Raw genomic sequence first — 17,760 nt, 5'->3', positions numbered from 1 at the left:
CCCAAATGGGCTGGGCCGGCGCGCACGCGCGCGCCGTTGGGACGCGGGCGGGCGGCACCGGCGGGAGCGCGCCCGTCGCAAGATGGCGGCGGCCATGCCAGGCCCCGGGGCCGTGTGTGCGCAGCGGGCGGCGGCAGCGCGACCCAGGCAGCAGGCGCGGCGGCTGCGCTAGCCCGGCCCTCGGCCTCTCTTTGCGGTTGCTACCTCCTCCTCTCCTGTCTCGCCCGGTATGGATCTGCCCGTGGGCCCGGGCGCGGCGGGGCCCAGCAACGTCCCGGCCTTCTTGACCAAGCTGTGGACCCTCGTGAGCGACCCGGACACGGACGCGCTCATCTGCTGGAGCCCGGTGAGGGGCTGCGCGCGCCGGCCTCGGGGCGTGTGGGGGCGGACACCAGGGCGTTCGGGAGAGAGCGTCCGAGGCCTCCCCTCGGTGCGCGCTGCCCGGGTCTGGGCAGGAAGGGCCTCTCCTCCTCGGTCTCTCGCCGAGTAATTGTGAGACGACGGCGGAAGCGCGCCTGGCTTGAGGGCAGCGCCCAGTTTCGTAGCGAGTGTGGTGGCCAGGTGACCCCACAGCTTCTCAGATGAGTTACCAGGGTGGTGGGGTCGGCAGCTGTTGCGAGGAAATGAGGATTTGGCTCAGGTATTGAGGACGCTGCCGAAAAACAAAGCAAAACGTCATAAAGTTGTGGTGGGTCTCGAACTCTGTCCGGATACCACAGCTGGGTTCCCCCAGAGCCACTTTTTTTTTCGTTCCTTTCGTGGCCTCTTTATCCACGCCCCTGCCTCCAGTTGTCTGGCAGCAGGCTCGTCTTCATGGTCTGACCCTGCAGGCCAGACAGCTCCCCCGCTTGCAGAGGTGAAGCAGAGACTATCTGGAGTTGCGGCTGAGAATCTGCGTCCGGGCTGTGACGTCGCGTCCGGGAAAGGCCCGAGCCGTAGCTCCCGGCCCGCAGGTGTGCGGCCTGGGCTGCCCTGGTTTGCGGAACCTCTGGGTGCCTCCGGGCACACTTGCTCTCCTGAGGGCGCTGGCTCTCCCAGACTCTTCTAAGTACTTCTCTTTCGCACTGTTAAACCCTTAGAAAGGAGGAGCAGTCTGAGCTGAGGCGAACCCAGAGCAGGAGGCCAGGTCCTCTGGTTCCTGGGCTATTTGCTGAAGCTCTGTTTCTAAGCTGGTAAAGAGAGTCAGAATCATACTGCATGCTTGTAGGGAACACTTCGTGTTGGTCCCAGTGACACACCTGTGTGCCACGCTCCATCCCTATTGCCTGCTTCTGTATAACTGCACAGCGTTCCCCAAGAGGAGGCTGTACTTCCTTCCCCACAGCCTGTCCTGTTACCACCATCCTCTTGTTCAAGGCCCTAAGCTTTGCTGACCTAAGGAAACGACCCCAGGTTTCTGTCTTTATTCTTCCTTTCTCTTCTTTTCCTGTCCCCTAAACTCCCAGGAAATACTCTTACCCCGGTTGGGGAGGGGCATCGGAGATCCTTTGGGATAGTCTGAGCTTAATCTGCTGGGATAATCGCCTCACATCTTGATCTGCTCGATGTTTCTGCTTAAAGATTGTGAGGCAGCAGCCAAAGCCCTGCCAGCGAGCTCTCCAGGTCCCACTTCCTGCGTTCCGAGTGAGGCCTTAGAGCTGGAAAGCAGGACGGATCAAGCCTGCCACAGCCTCGCACACAGTAGCTGCACCACCCACCAGCCCTGCTGGAACTTAAACTGGAGGGGGTGGGAGCAGCCGGCTGGAGCCTGTGCATTTAACCCCTCCTCTGTCCTTAGGCCAACCAGGATGTGCTTGGCGCAGAGGGCAGGGGGCTAGTGGTGCCAGGCAGGACAGAACCTGAGCACTGTTTCAGCTGTAGAAGGAAGCCCTTTTCCAGGCTGGGCAGGGGCTGTGGAGCTGCCTGGCCCTGAGAAAGGAGATGGCCCTCTCCCCTGAGTCCTCTGCGATACCCACACAAGCCCCAGGCCTCTGGCAGAAAGTCTGCTGGGGGAGACTTCTGCGGTCTTGAAGCCCGGAGTTGGCTTCCAGAGGCCTTGGAATGTTCTGGCATCTGTTCTCTTTGTGCCTCCCTTCCAGCTGGAACTTTTCTCCCCATTCTGCCCCGAGGACCCTGTGTTTGGCCCCAGAGACAGGGAAAGGGGGCGGGGTGGGGGTTTTCCAGCCCCAGCAGTGCTGTGCCTCCTCTGCACAGTCTGAGGCCCTACCTGGAGAGTCATGTTGGTTTCCTTTCCCTCCCAGACCCCCGGTCAGTTACCATGCTCAGTGTGGAGCCACCACAGAATAGGCCAGGGCTGCCCCTCAGACAGCCCTGTGGGACCGAAGGCCCCACAGCCTTGAGAAGGAACCTGGTGAGCGTGGCAGCTGCATCCATGGGGCGCTCTGTGAATCAGGCCTGTTTGGCCTCAAGACAGCATTAACAGCGGTAGGAGGGTGGGTGCGTTGCTGAAGGAGGCTCTTTTGTTAGGCTGTGGGCACCATGAGGCCCTAAGAACAAGGGCCTCCTTTGCCTAGGAGCTGGGTGTCGCCAAACCAGGCCCCATCCCAGGTGGCCAGTGTGAGCGCCTGCAGTTAGAGGGTCGCTCTGGAGGCCCTGGCTGCAGAGCAGCCTGCAGTCAGGTCGCCAGCTCTCTGCGGGACTCTTTGAGGGCCCCAGTCGCACCTGGCCACTCCGAGGTGGCTGAGGATTGTTCCCGGGGCTCCCACAACAGGCGGGCCGCTCCTCCTCCTAGCTGGGAGCCAGGTGGGCCCCAGCAGGCCCTCCGCCCTGCCCTCGGGGGTTGGCAGTGGCCAAGAAAGGCTGGAGGAGCGCCCAGCACGCAGCACAGGCTGCAAGGGGCACTGGAGCCTTGGAGGCTCCTGGTGCCCCCTGAACTTGCCCCCCCCCGGGACCCGGCCAGCCCTTTCCGGCCCTCCACATAGCAGGAGGCCCAGCCCCAGGGCATCAGTTCACGTCCTCCCACGGCACCACGCAGAGGTGGCAGCTGGCTTTTTACAGACACGGGAACTGAGTCCCAGAGACACTAGGAAACACAGATGAAAAGCAGGAGGACGGCTGAACCGGACCCAGAGTCCACGGTCTCTTGCTGGTGTACAGCTGTGGCTCATGCTTGCCCTTGCTGCATGCCGCGTCTCCTGGGTAGTCAGTGCAAGGCCCACGCCAGTGGGGTCCAGACTCTGGTTCCACCCCGCCTGCTTTCTTAGCTGGACCCCAGCCATACTTGGACTGATCAGTACTCAGGTGTTCATAGAATTGTATTGAGTTTTTACAAGAGAGTCCCCATTTCACCTTCTGTAGAGGTACACAGATATATACATGGACAGACAGAGAAACGGATGAGCCAGGCAGAGATCTATACAGGACCGGCTCCCTGTCTGTCCCTCCTGCTGAGGTGGGGGGTTGGAGGTGTGAGGAGGAGGGGCACAGAGACTCAGAAGGGGCTGGAGGGAGGGAGATGGACACAGCGGATGAGACCCCGCCTGGCTCCACAGGCCGCGTGTGCTCAGAGGGATCAGGGGGCCCACAGGACCCACCCTGGGCAGAGCAGTCAGCCCCATCGGATATCACAGGCTAGGGACCCACGTCTGCACCTCTGGCTGCAGGGATTCCCGACCTGGGAGCGCTGGCAGCTGCCCCAGAGCCCCCTGCCCCTGGGCCCAGCGGTGCCTGAGTCAGCAGAGGCCCCTGCGTTCAGCTGGGCCTGGAGACCTGAGTGTGGGGCGGCGGCCGGAGAGCTCGACCCTGAGCACAAGTAAGACAGGGACTTGAGGGTGGTGCAGGCGGGCTCCTTCTTGGCTGAGGAGACAGGCCGGGAAGGACACCGAGCTGCTCTGCAGCCGCATCCACACAGCACTGGCGCGCTCACTGCACTCGGGTGCCCGCTGCATGCCCGTGACTCCCAGGACACATCACGCAGACCCATCTCTTTGGCTGGAGGACTAAGACGGGCCTTCTGTTCTGGGCAGACTCTTGAAAGGTGCAGGTGGACCACTGGCGTCACCATGGTGGTTAATCCTGTTGATGTGGAGCTCTTGGAGAACCTGCTCACAGACAGACCCTCCCTCTATAAAGATGTGCACATATGCAGAACTTTGTATACATTTCAGGGTGTTCACAGTTCTGTAGGAAATAGGGCCACAGGCTCCAAATTTACAGCCACACTGGATATTCACTAAGCCCTGCATTTCAGAGGCAAAGGCGTTGCTCGCCAGCTAGCAGCTGGGCATCAGCTTCTCCCTTCCCCTGCTGTATGTCCCATCACTAGTCCCTCTTGTGTCTGAGGGTAAGCCAAGACCTTCTTCAGGAATGACATGGGGTCAGCAGAGAAGGAAGGGCCTTGAACTCCTGAGGCAAGAGGGAAGAGGCGTTGGGTCCTGTGAGGGACTCACCAGCAGGCCTCCCAGGCTTCTAACAGCCCTTAAGGTTGGGCTGGCAGGACACACCCAATATGGACTCACCCTCCGACAGTGTTCAGGTCTGTTACATGAAAGGACGGGCGAGCCCTTGCTTTCTGTTGAGGCAGTGTTCAAACCCTGAGAGCCTGGCCTTTGGTGAAGCTGAGGCAGCCAGAATTGGCAGAACCTGGTACTAGCAAGGAGGAGCTACGCGAGAGGCCCCACAGGTCTCGGCTAAGTGCTGCTTCACCTGCTGGTGGCGTGAGACCTGGGCAACTGCCCGAGAACCTTCCAGGGAAAGAACAGGCACTAGGAGCTGTGTGCTGGGCACCCTAGGCCCACCCGGGACCAGCCAAGCCGTCCCAGTCCTCGCAGCTGGGGCGTAGAGTCTGCTCTGAGAGTAGAGCCTGCCTGGTGCCTCAGAACAGCCGAGGCTTGAGGGTGCAGCTGTATTGGCCCCAGAGAAAAAGCTGCCCCGACATGGTGTGAGCGAACTTAAAGACAAGCCTGAAAGGATCAGGCTGATCCCTTCCTTCAGAACTGAGGGTGCAGCCCTCTTGAAAGGACGACAACTGGACGACTGAACTCAGACACAATGTGGTAACATTCCTTGTGTCTGGGATCCAGTTGAAACTAATAGATGGGCCACTTGGCAGGAGAATGTCACCGGTAACAAAGGAGTTACAGTAACAGACCCAGCTGTGATGGAACTGACTAGCAGGAAACTAGTAACTGTTAAAACAGTTACTAAAATGCTCTGTGTGCTCAGGAATGTAGAGTGAAAATCTTAAGACTGAGAAGTAGATGTGAGAGGGAAGGTGGATAAGCAGAATGTGTCGGGAACAAGTGTCCGCTGCAGAAGAATCACTGCTGGTTACCTCTGTGTTCACTCCCCCTTCAAAGAGGTGGCCCGTGCACACAGCGCTTTCCTGCTGAGAAGTCCCGTGAGGCGGGGTCTGCACAGTGGAGGCACCGGATAGGCAGGCCTCCGCCAGCAGTGGTGAGTCACGTTGACGGCTGTGCCCTGACGTGCCGTGATGGGCCAGGCACACCACCTCTGTGGTCTTCCTCTCCAGAAACTTATGTAACCTCAACTCATCATGAGAGAAAAACATCAGACAGATCCAAATTGAGCAACATTCTACACAATACCAGCCCAGTCCTCAAAACCATCAAGGTCGTCAGAAACCAGGGAAGTCTGAGAGATTGTTAGTCAAGCATGATGTAAGCAAACATGAATGTCACATACTGTCTTGGATGATGTCCTGGAACAGTAGGATGTTCGGTAAAAACGAAGGAAATCTGCAAAAAATGAAGGCCTTGGTTAAGGATGAAGCCTGTCGCTAGGACACTTGGGGCAAATGCACTAGTGGATGCTGCTAATAACAGGGGGAGCAGGTGAGGGCATACAGGAGCTCTGCTGTCTTAGCTCTTCAGTAAATCTAACATTCTAACATGCAAAGCTTGTCTTTATTAAGTCATTGAAGGGGATTAAACAGCAGACTAGAAACTACAGAAAAAGAGATCACTGAACAGTACGCTAGCAAAAAAAACTATCCACCGTGATCACAGAGAGGAAGAAAGACTGTGAAAAAAGTGAGCAGTGCCTTACAGGGTTAATACCACATGGGCTGACACACAGTTCCAGAGTAAAGGATGGAGGAAAATTTTGGAAATAAATGGTTTATTTCTTTATTTTTAGAAAAAGCTAGACATTTGCCTGAATTTTTTTTTAAAACTAAACCCACAGATCCAAGAACTGCATTGACTCCCAAAGAAGATAAAAACACAAAATATACCAATGCATGTCACTATCAAAGTGTTGAAAACAAGTGTTGGAGAGAAAATCTTAAAGGCAGCATGGAAAAGAAAGGAAATTGCATGTGGAAGAACAGGACAAGAATGAGACTGAGTTCCCAGCAGAGTCGGCGTGAGGCCTGGGCTGGAAGGGACCTTGTAAGTGGAAGTCTGGTCAACACTCAAGACCTGGTGTAACTCACCACATTGACAGTTTTCTCAGTGGAGGCAGAAGAAGGATAATGGTGTATTGGGTGCCCTGGTCAGGCAATATGGCAAATACGTAAAGACATCAAGATTGGAAAGTAAGAATTAAAAGTATATACATAAAAAGCATCATTATTTACTTAGAAAATCCCAAAGAATCTACAAAAACCTTATTAAAACTAATGAGTGAATTTAGTGAGGTCACAGACTACAATGCCAGTATACAGAAATTAATTCTGATTCCACATACTAGTAACGAGCTGTTGACAATGGAAATACAGTGCTCTGAACACTACAGAATCTGTACTGGTTATATTATCTACAGCTGTGTAACCAGGCATCTCCAAACTAACTTCCTAAAACAGCTGAGGCTCAGTGGCACCTGCCACCACCATCATGACTCATGAGAGGGCAGCCTCCACAGGAGCCTTGCTTTCTTCCTCCTCTTCCATCTGAGGATATCCATCTGCTATGCCAACATTCCCCATCCATCCACCAGACGCTTCCTTTCTGAAAGATCCACCTAAAGTAGTGCCTAAAAGGAAATAAGAACTGCTTCTAAGCTTCCACGTGCAAGTTAAAAGAGCAGAGTAAAACCAAAGCAGGCAGAAGGAAGAGAATAATACAAGAAAAACCAATGAAACTGAAAACAGTAAAACATGATAAATGAATTCAATAGCTGAATCTTTGAAAAGGTTGGTAACTTGTAGCATGACAAAGAAGAAAAGATGTAAATTCCCAGCACGATGACCATCAGAGGGTATATCACAACAGACAACTCAGGCAGTAAGGGTAATAAGGAAGTACAACAGACAACTCTATGCATGTGAATTTAATAAAATGAACCAATTCCTTGAAAAGCACAAACTATGAAAACTCACCCAGGGTGAGACAGGTAACTATTAGTAGTCTTGAGTCTATTAATGAAATAGAATTCCTAAAATTATGAACCTTTCTAAAAAATCTTCAGATCAAAATGCCTAGAACGAAACTGTCACAAGAAAATTACAGACCAATATCCTTCATAATGTTTATAAAACTTTCAGTTCAGTCACTCAGTTCAGTTCATTTCAGTCATTCAGTTGTGTCCAACTCTTTGTGATCCCATGAACAGCAGCACGCCAGGCTTCCCTGCCCATCACCAACTCCCGGAGCTTGTTCAAACTCCTGTCCATCAAGTCGGTGATGCCATTCAACTATCTCATCCTTTGTCGTCCCCTTCTCCTCCTGCCTTCAGTCTTCCCCAGAATCAGGGTCTTTTCCAGTGAGTCAGTTCCTCACATCAGGTGGCCAAAGTATTGGAGTTTCAGCTTCAGCATCAGTCCTTTCAATGAATATTTAGGACTGATTTCCTTTAGGATTGACTGGTGGATCTTACAGTTCAAGGGACTCTCAAGAGTCTTCTCCAACACCACAGTTCAAAAGCATCAATTCTTCCATGCTCAGCTTTCTTTATGATCCAACTCACATCCATATGTGAATGTGACTACTGAAAAAACCATAGCTTTGACGAGACGGACCTTTGATGGCAAAGTAATGTCTCTGCTTTTTAATATGCTGTCTTGGTTGGTCATAACTTTTCTTCCAAGGAGCAAGGGTCTTTTAATTTCATGGCTGCAGTCACCATCTGCAGTGATTTTAGAACTCAAGAAAATAAAGTCTGTCACTGTTAACATTGTTTCCCCATCTATTTGCCGTGAACTGATGGGACCAAATGCCATGATCTTAGTTTTTTGAATGTTGAATTTTAAGCCAGCTTTTTCACTCTCCTCTTTCACTTTCATCAAGAGGCTCATTAGTTCCTCTTTGGTTTCTGCCATAAGGGTAGTGTCATCTGCATATCTGAGGTTGTTGATATTTCTCCCAGCAATCTTGATTCCAGCTTGTGCTTCATGCAGCCTGGCATTTTGGATAATGTACTCTTCATAGAAGTTAAAGCAGACTTACAGTATACAGCCTTGACATACTTCTTTCCCAATTTGGAACCAGTCTGTTGTTCCATGTCCCATTCCAGCTGTTGCTTCTTGACCTGCATACAGATTTCTCAGGAGGCAGGTCAGGTGGTCTGGTAGTCCCATCTCTCTAAGAATTTTCCAGTTTGTTTGGATCCACATAGTCAAAGGCTTAGCCTAGTCAGTGAAGCAGTAGTAGATGTTTTTCTGGAATTCTCTTGCTTTTTGTACGATCCAACAGATGTTGGCAATTTGATCTCTGGTTCCCTTGCCTTTTCTAAATCCAACTTGAACATCTGGAAGTGCTCGGTTCACATACTGTTGAACCTAGCTTGAAGAATTTTGAGCATTACTTTGCTAGCATGTGAGATGAGTGCAATTGTGTGGTAGTTTAAACATTCCTTTGCATCGCCTTTCTTTGGGATTGGAATGAAAGGCGGGACTTTTCCAGTCCTATGGCCACTATACTGAGTTTTCCAAATTTGCTGGCATATTGAGTGCAGCACTTTCACAGCATCATCTTTCAGGATTTGAAATAGCTCCACTGGAATTCCATCACCTCCACTAGCTTTGTTCATAGTGATGCTAACGCCCACTTGACTTTACATTCCAGGATGTCTGGCTCTAGGTGAGTGATCATACCATCGTGATTATCCTTTTTGTATAGTTCTGTGTATTCTTGCCACCTCTTCTTAATATCTTCTGCTTCTGTCAGGTCCATACCATTTCTGTTCTTTATTGTGCCCATCTTTGCATGAAATGTTCCCTTGGTATCTCTTCATTCTCTTGAAGAGATCTCTTAGTCTTTTCCATTCTGTTGTTTTCCTCTATTTCTTTGCATTGACCACTGAGGAAGGGTTTCTCATCTCTCCTTGCTATTCTTTGGAACTCTGCATTCAGATGGGTATATCTTTCCTTTTCTCCTTTGCCTTTTACTTTTCTTTTCTCAGGTATTTGTAAGGCCTCCTCAGACAACCATCTTGCCTTTTTACATTTCTTTTTCTTGGGGATGGTCTTGATCACTGCCTCTGTACAATATCATGAAACTGTCCACAGTTCCTCAGGCACTCTGTCTGTCAGATCTAACCTCTTGAAGTTATTTGTCCCTTCCACTGTATAATCTTAAGGGATTTGATTTAAGTCATATCTGAATGGTCTAGTGGTTTTTCCTACTTTCTTCAGTTTAAGTCTGAATTTTGCTATAAGCAGTTCCTGATCTGAGCCACAGTCAGCTCCAGGTCTTGTTTTTGCTGACTGTATAGAGCCTCTCCATCTTTGGCTGCAAAGACTATAATCAGCCTGATATCGATATTGACCATCTCGTGATGTCCATGTGTAGAGTCATCTCTTATATTGTTGGAAGAGGGTATTTGCTTTCACCAGTGCATTCCTTTGGCAAAACTCTGTTAGCCTTTGCCTTGCTTCATTTTGTACTCCAGGGCCAAATTTGCCCATTACTCCAGGTATCTCTTGACTTCCTACTTTTGCATTCCAATCCCCTATGATGAAAAGGACATCTTTTTTTGGTATTAGTTCTAAAAGGTCTTGTAGCTCATCATAGAACTGTTCAGCTTCAGTTTGTTCAGCATTAGTGGCTGGGGCATAGACTTGGATTACTGTGATATTGAAGTTTGCCTTGGAAATGAACAGACATAATTCTGTAATTTTTGAGACTGCACCCAAGTACTGCATTTCAGACTCTTGTTGGCTATGAGGGCTGCTCCATTTCTTCTAAGTGATTCTTGCCCACAGTAGTAGATACAGTGGTCACCTGAACTTAAATTCACCCATTCAGTCCATTTTAATTCACTTATTCCTAAAATGTCAGTGTTCAGTCTTGCTATCTCCTGTTTGACCACTTACAATTTGCCTTGATTCATGGCCCTAACATTCCAGGTTCCTATGCAGTATTGTTCTTTATAGCATTGGACTTTACTTCCATTACCAGTCACGTCCACATCTGGGCGTTGTTTTCGCTTTGGCTCTGTCTCTTCATTTCTCCACTCTTCTCCATTACCATATTGGGCACCTTCTGACATCTTTCAGTGTCATATCTTTTTGCCTTTTCATACTGTTCATAGGGTTCTCAAGGCAAGAATTAAACTTTAGCAAATCAAATTTGGTAGTACATAAAAAGACTAAAGTCAAAACAAATGGGATTTATCTCAGGAATGTATGGATGGCTCAGGATTTTTAAATCAATATAACCAGCATGTTAACAATCTAAAGAAAAAGCACACAATCATATTATTTGTTTCAGAAAAAACATTTGACAAAATTTGATGTTTGTGATATTAAAGAAAAAAAATCACTCAGGAAACTAGAGATAGCAGGGACCTTCTTCAGCCTGATACAAAAACAAAAACTGTACACCTAACATCATACTTGTTGGTAAGCTCCCAGATGCTTTCCCCATAAGATCAGAACAAGGCATAAAATCTATTTTCACCAGTGCTAGCTTAATTTGTATTGGAAGTCCTACCCAGTACCTTAAGACAAGAAAAAGAAATTAAGGCTAACTGGGGTGAGGGTGATTGAAGCCCCAGTATTCTGAGCCTGTCATGCCTGGGTAGAGACTCCATTCTGTAAATGGGGGCAGAATGGAGAAGGGGACCCTAAGCCTTTTGAGTTGGGCAAGATGAGAGATGCTGGTGGCCTGCCCCCTCACCCTCTCAGGAGGATACAGAAAGTGCTGATTATAAACTGCGGGGTAAGAAATCCCCACCTTCTAGGCCAGAGCCCCCCCCAGAGTGTGCCATCAATCCAGGTGAACTCTGAGGAGGAGGAGGAAGCAGGTTGTGGCCAAAAATGCCATAGTTCACTGTTTCTGTTGAGTTTTAGATTTTCTTGAATAAGTGTTTCTTCATTTGCTATATGCCTTCAGGACAATTTCCAGAGACTTTAGGTGACTTAAGCTTTGTTTATCCTTAGAGTGGTTCACAGGATCTCTGTAGCTGCCTTCCCAGGCATCTTCAGAGGATAGTTTTGCTAGATATAGAATTCTTGGCCAAAAGAAAAAGGCTTTTTTCTTTCAGCACTTTTTGACATGTCATCCCACTGGCTTCTGGCCTGCGTGGTTTCTCATGACAGATGAGCTGCTATTCCGTTCAGTCCAGTCACTCAGTCATGTCCAACTCTTTGTGACTCCATGGAGTGCACACACCAGGCCTCCCTGTCCATCACCAACTCCCAGAGCTTGCTTAAACTCATGTCCATCGAGTCGGTGATGCCATCCAACCATCTCAGCCTCTGTTGTCCCCTTCTCCTCCTGTCCTCAATCTTTCCCAGCATCAGGGTCTTTTCTAATGAGTCAGTTCTTTGCATCAGGTGACCACAGTATTGGAACTTCAGCTTCAGCCTCAGTCCTTCCAGTGAATATTCAGGAACTGTTATTAGGGATTCCTTATGTGTGATGAATTGGTTCTAACTGCTCTAAAGAGTTTTCCTTGGTCTTTTGATTATGGATACCTAGATGTGAATCTCTGTGAGTTTATCCTCCTTGGAATTTGTTTAGCTTCTCAGATATTTTTCATCAAATTTGGGGGGTCTGGGGTCATTAGTTCTGTAGAAATTCTCTCCGCCCCTCTCCTTTATGCGCGTGTTGATCTCTGCTGGTGTCCCGTGTGTCACTGTCTTCATTCACTTCTCTTTCTGTTCCTCAGTCAGGAAATCTCAGTTGACGATACTCCTTCACATTTGCTGGTTCCACCTTATTCCTGCTGAGATCTGCTCTTGAGCCCCTCAGAGAATTTTAAATCCAATTTGTTACACTTTTCAATTCCAGGACTTTTCATATTTATAATTTCTGTGTTATTATTATACTTTCTTCTAAGAGGTATCATTCTTATGTGTTTCTTTATTTCTTTAGATACCATTTTATTTTGTTCTTTGAACATATTTCAAATACTTGAATTTGAAATCTTCATCTAGTAAGTCCAGTATCTGAGCTTCCTTGGGGACTGTCTCTTCTGGCTGCTTGTTTCCCTGTGTGTGGGTCATACTTTGTCTCTTTGCATGTCTCAGAATGTTTTGTTGAAAGGTTTTCCATTAATATAGTATGGCATCTGTTAAACTCAATATCATATTTTCCCCACCCACCAGGATTTGTTGCAATTTCCTCTTGTTGCTGTTTGTTTGTTTAGTGGCTTTTCTGAATAAATTCTAGGCAACTTGTGTTCTTTGCTGTGTGTGATCACTGAGGTGCCTACGCAGTGAGCTTACTGGTTAGTCAGTGAGGGGAGCAGGAGTGTTCCTTAATGCCTGGAAGCAATAAATCTCCCAGTCTCTGCGGTAAACTCTGTGTGTGCTGGGTGTGCCTTCAGCTCCCAGCCACGTCGTTGGCACCCTGACGTTCTCCTCAGCTTCCTGCTTACACAGAGCCGCCTTGGACCTCTCCCAGACATGCACACAGCTGTATATGCACATGTGACTTCTGGATCCCAGCAATATCCTGGAGCTTTTCAAAGCTCTTCCTGATATCTCGTTCCTTAGCTCTTTTACGTTTCCTGGCTAGCCAGTTTTCTTCATCTGTGGTCCACTGTGTTCGGCGTGATGTTAGGTTTTTTTTTTTCTTGTCATGAGTTTAAGATTGCTTCTTGATGCTTTCAGCAAACATCTCTAGGGAAAAGGCTTTTCCTGCTAAGAGCTTCAGCATAAAAGGTCAGATCGAAAACAGCCTTGGTGGTGGAGCCTTCCAGGGAGACTCTGCAGGCCTTGAACGAGCCCTAGCTCCACGGGTGCCAGAACGTTTATTCCACCATGATTTGAGCTGTTGGCTTTCGCAGTTACAGGAGAGGAGGGACATGGCAAGTTAGAATGCCGCAGTTCTCGGATCTTACTGAGCTTCAACCATTTCTTGAACAAATTCTCCTCATGGGTCATTTTCAGAGTTCTGAAGAAGTTGACTCTGACATTTTTTGCTGGTGTTCTTACTCTGTCTGTGGAGGAGAAAAGCTGTAGAAGGTCCCTTTTCCACCCTTCCCCTCAGCTTACACACTTCCATTGTGTCTTTTCATGTATGCGTCCATGTTGACACCACGGGGCCCATCCTGCTCCCCCCCAAACCCCATCCCACACCCCAGTGGGTCCCGTGCCCAGCCCACCCAGCCTCGGCCCCCCTGGGAGCTTCTGGACCGAGGTCTTGACGGACATGAAAGAGCAGCGTAGTGGTTTTTTCATCTTGTTCTCATCTCTGTTCCCAGAAGAGGAACCATAAAACTTCAGTTCTGAGCACAATTGTGTTGTCTTCCTCCCGAGGACCTGAAGTTAGGTCCCATCTCCTTGGCTGCCTCCATTTGGGGTCTTAGCTGTTGGTAGGGGAAAACTGCAGATTAGCGCTGACATGGGGCCCCTCAGGGAAGGGCCCGCAGTGCTGAGATGTGACCTGGCAGGCCTCCAGCAGGGATGTGGGATCCCAGGTGAAAACTGTCACCCAGCCCAGGGTTGGGGTGCAGCCCCTGCACGGGGAGGCTGTGGTGACCCCCATGTCTCCTGGCAGAGCGGGAACAGCTTCCACGTGCTGGACCAGGGCCAGTTTGCCAAGGAGGTGCTGCCCAAGTACTTCAAGCACAGCAACATGGCTAGCTTCGTGCGGCAGCTCAACATGTGTGAGTGTACTGCCTTGGCCCTGCATACAGCCCCGCGTGGCCCAGAGCCCATGCAGCTGAAGGGGAAGGGGTGTCTCAGGGACTCTCCCTGAGACTAAGACCACCCAGCCACCACAGGCAGGGCTTCTGGGAGGGCAGTGCTGGGCATTCCCTGAGCCAGGCCCTGCCCGCCGGGGCCTCCCTCCGTCCTCCCTGGGGCAGGGGCCTCACTGGAGTGAGGGGTGAGACCCCAGCCCTGAGGCAGCAGTGCCCTGACTCCATTGTGCGCAGATGGCTTCCGGAAGGTGGTCCACATCGAGCAGGGTGGCCTGGTCAAGCCAGAGAGGGATGACACCGAGTTCCAGCACCCGTGCTTCCTGCGAGGCCAGGAGCAGCTCCTCGAGAACATCAAGAGGAAAGTGACCAGCGTGAGTAGCTGTTCTGCCCTCATGGTCTTGGATCTCCGCCCAGGCTGCTGGCAACAGCAGCGTCCACTCGCTGGCCTGCCTTGACCTAGCTGTGCCAAGCCTGCTTCCTGCCGGCTGCCTATCCCCCATCAGCCACCCCAGCGAAGGCCCCTCCACCCCAGCAGCCCCTTGGCCCTTTCTGCTGTATCCCGCCCTGCCCCCAGGCCACCTCAGTGACTGCTCCCCCGGGGACCCAGGTGTCCACTCTGCGGAGCGAGGACATAAAGATTCGCCAGGACAGTGTTACCAAGCTGCTGACCGACGTGCAGCTGATGAAGGGGAAGCAGGAGAGCATGGACTCCAAGCTGCTGGCCATGAAGCAGTAGGTTCTGGGACACCGTGGGACCAGGGTGTGCCTCCTCTGGGATACTGGGGTTACTGTGGGGGGTCCAGCCTGGGGGGAGCCTAAAGCTGGTTCTGTTGTGACCAGACCTGCCCCAGGCAAAAGGTTCCAGAACTTCGTGCGGAGTGATGGGGTGGGGGCGTGAGAGGCCTCCTGCGCAGTGACATGTGGGAGGCAGTGCTGGTGAGGCTGCTCCCCAGCCCTGGTCCCGCGGGCTCCGGGCCTTCCACTCGGGCCAGGGCCACGTCTGGACTTGTACGGCCCCCTGGCCCTTGCCGGGCTGGACTCGTTTCCTGGGAGGTGGGGTCAGGTGCAGTCCCGTGGTAGCCCGCAGAGCTGGGCCCAAGCACCAGCGGGCCCCTCATGCTGCCCACACATGCGCCTGGCACCAGTCAGTGTGTGTCACCTCTCATCGGGCCTGGCGCAGGAGGCACTGCAGGTTCTTTCTAGACCCCCTCTCCCTGGGGCACGTCTGGTCGCCACAGAACCAGTTTTAGGCCCCGAGCCCCCCACTGCCAGGACTCGCATAGCGGCCAGTTTAGATCTCCTCCTATGTACTTGGGGCCCTCAAGCACCCCAGCCCGGGGTGGCCTCAAAGCCACTCGGGGCAGGCCGTCACACCCCCAGACCGTGGAGGAGGCTCCTAGCCACTGCCTAACTATTCATGTCAGACCCCAGCAGGAGCGCCTGGCTGGCTGGAATCCAGAGGTGGGATCAGGTGGCCTTGGCTTCCAGGACAGGGAAGCCTCTTAGAGTGAGCATAGGAGGGTCTGCCGCTTGTCAAGAAGACATATTGGTGCTGAGCAGGGCGTGGGCTGCTGCGGCAGCCCCTTGCGCTCTTTAAGGCCACTTCTGACCCCCTAAAAGCACAGGGGAACCTGCACTCGCATCTCTGTGGCCTGAGAGCTGCACTGCCTCCGTCCCCTGGAGCCCCATCCTCGGTCCAGGCAGAGAGCCCAGAGGCTCTGCCATCTTGACCGAGAGGGCCCTGGGGTCTTAGCCTGGCCCCTGGCCCGTGCTCAGCAGCGGGCAGGGATGGGCCAGAGGGTGGGTGCACGGTGGAGCGGGATGTCCCGGGGCTCCCGCCGCCCGCTGACCACGCCCGGTCTGCTGCAGTGAGAACGAGGCGCTGTGGCGAGAGGTGGCCAGCCTGCGGCAGAAGCATGCCCAGCAACAGAAAGTCGTCAACAAGGTGTGCACCGGGCTGGCGGGGAGGGGGACCCTGTCCGCACCCGGCTGACCGCCTCTCCCCCTGCAGCTCATCCAGTTCCTCATCTCGCTGGTGCAGTCAAACCGGATCCTAGGGGTGAAGAGAAAGATGTGAGGCACAGGGCACACCCGTCTCCCGTGGGCCGCGACCTTGGGGCCACAAGGCCGGGCCGCCGCTCATCCACCCCTCCCCACAGCCCCCTGATGCTGAACGACGGCAGCACCGCGCACCCCATGCCCAAGTACGGCCGGCAGTACTCGCTGGAGCACATCCACGGCCCAGGCCCCTACCCGGTAAGCTGTGGGTGCCCGGGGTGGGGGCGGGGGCCGGGGCGCAGCGTGCACCACCGTGCTCACCTCCCTTCGGTGGCAGGCCGCTTCCCCAGCCTACAGCGGCTCCAGCCTCTACTCCCCAGACGCTGTCACCAGCTCCGGACCCATCATCTCCGACATCACTGAACTGGCCCCCGGCAGCCCCGTGGCCTCTGCGGGCAGGAGTGTAGATGAGAGGTGCGGCCCAGCGCCTTCCCCGCAGGCAGGAGCGGGTGGGGCTGGCAGAGGCACCTGCTGACGCCTGTGCCCCACGGACAGGCCCCTGTCCAGCAGTCCCCTGGTTCGCGTCAAGGAGGAGCCCCCAAGCCCACCACAGAGCCCCCGGGCAGAGGGTGCCAGCCCCAGCCGACCGTCCTCCATGGTGGAGACACCTCTGTCCCCGACCACCCTCATTGACTCCATCCTCCGGGAGAGCGAGCCCACACCCGCCGCCTCCACCACACCCCTCGCGGACACTGGGGGCCGCCCCGCCTCGCCCCTGCCCGCCTCAGCTCCCGAGAAGTGCCTCAGCGTTGCCTGCCTGGACAAGTGAGTGCCTTCCAGGCACCCTGCGGTTTCTGGAAGCACAGGGGCCTCCGACAAAGACAGTGCAGGGCTGGACACGCGTGGCCCTCAGGCCCTCGGCACGGGACTTACCGGGGGGAGCTGGCCAACCTGGCCCAGAGCACGGAGCTGGGGAGGGAGACATGCCAACCGGGGGGTCCTGCAGCCCCTGCATCGTGGGAACCAGGCGCATGGCGGACACCCCTGCCCCCTGAGCTGCCCTCAGGCCACCTGGTCTGTCTATCCTGCCGCCCCAGAGGTAGACGAGCCGGGTGGGGGCTTGGAGTCCGCCTGGCCCCCACTGGCAGTGGGGGGCTCTTGTCTTTCTATCTTGCAGTTTGGCTCGCACTCCAAAGATGTCTGGGGTCGCCCGCCTCTTCCCCTGCCCCTCCTCCTTTCTGCATGGCCGAGTCCAGCCAGGGTTAGCGCTGTCCTACTGGGGAGGGAGGAGGGCTCCGCCAGAGCTCGGGCCCCTCCCCAGCCTCGGAGCAGACCCCCGCCCGGCCTGTGAACAGGCTCCCCGCCACCTCTGGGGCCTGAGGCAGCGCCCTGAGGTGCTGCCTGGCCTCCTTGCTGGGGCAGGCCTAGTCTCTCCTGGCGCGTGCTGGGTGAGGCTGGCTCAACCTGGCCGAGCACAGCTCCACCCTCCTGCTGTCCTCCAGTGCTAAGGGCAGGTGTTGCTGAACCTGAGAAGCTGGGGCCCCGGCCCTTCTGAGCCCTGAACTTCTCAGCCCCCTGGCTTCTTGGCTGACCAGCCTGACGTGCTGCCAGAGGCCTTACGGGGCCTCACGGTGATGGGGGAGCCTGGGCCACCACTGTAGTGGCCAAGTGTCCCAGCCCCACCAGGCCCAGGGCCCCACCTCAGGGCCTCCCGTGAGCCTGCGCAGGGCAGGCTGGCAGCTGGGCGCAAGGGCCGGCAGGACTCACCTG

General features: G+C 53.3%; 1 protein-coding gene across 4 annotated transcripts in view; it reads left to right on the top strand.

Moving 5' to 3' along the window:
• Positions 1 to 39: 39 nt before the first annotated feature.
• Positions 40 to 17,760, top strand: part of HSF1 (heat shock transcription factor 1) — an 18,731-nt gene continuing 1,010 nt past the window's right edge. The window contains exons 1-10 of one of the 4 annotated variants that reach the window (XM_040261526.1): positions 40 to 346; positions 13,848 to 13,956; positions 14,227 to 14,363; positions 14,567 to 14,724; positions 15,862 to 15,937; positions 16,004 to 16,065; positions 16,152 to 16,248; positions 16,328 to 16,464; positions 16,546 to 16,815; positions 17,168 to 17,251. In XM_040261526.1, the coding sequence (XP_040117460.1) occupies positions 230 to 346; positions 13,848 to 13,956; positions 14,227 to 14,363; positions 14,567 to 14,724; positions 15,862 to 15,937; positions 16,004 to 16,065; positions 16,152 to 16,248; positions 16,328 to 16,464; positions 16,546 to 16,815; positions 17,168 to 17,251 (1,247 nt within the window). In that variant the 5' untranslated portion in view covers positions 40 to 229. The remainder of the gene's footprint in view (positions 347 to 13,847; positions 13,957 to 14,226; positions 14,364 to 14,566; positions 14,725 to 15,861; positions 15,938 to 16,003; positions 16,066 to 16,151; positions 16,249 to 16,327; positions 16,465 to 16,545; positions 16,816 to 17,167; positions 17,252 to 17,760) is intronic. The other 3 variants (XM_040261527.1, XM_040261528.1, XM_040261529.1) reach the window with 3 other exon arrangements.

The sequence above is a fragment of the Oryx dammah genome, unplaced genomic scaffold, assembly GCF_014754425.2.
Source record: "Oryx dammah isolate SB20612 unplaced genomic scaffold, SCBI_Odam_1.1 HiC_scaffold_19, whole genome shotgun sequence".
Taxonomy (NCBI): domain Eukaryota; kingdom Metazoa; phylum Chordata; class Mammalia; order Artiodactyla; family Bovidae; genus Oryx; species Oryx dammah.
The sequence above is the reverse complement of the archived record's forward strand: the minus strand, read 5'-3'. Positions and strand labels throughout refer to the sequence as shown.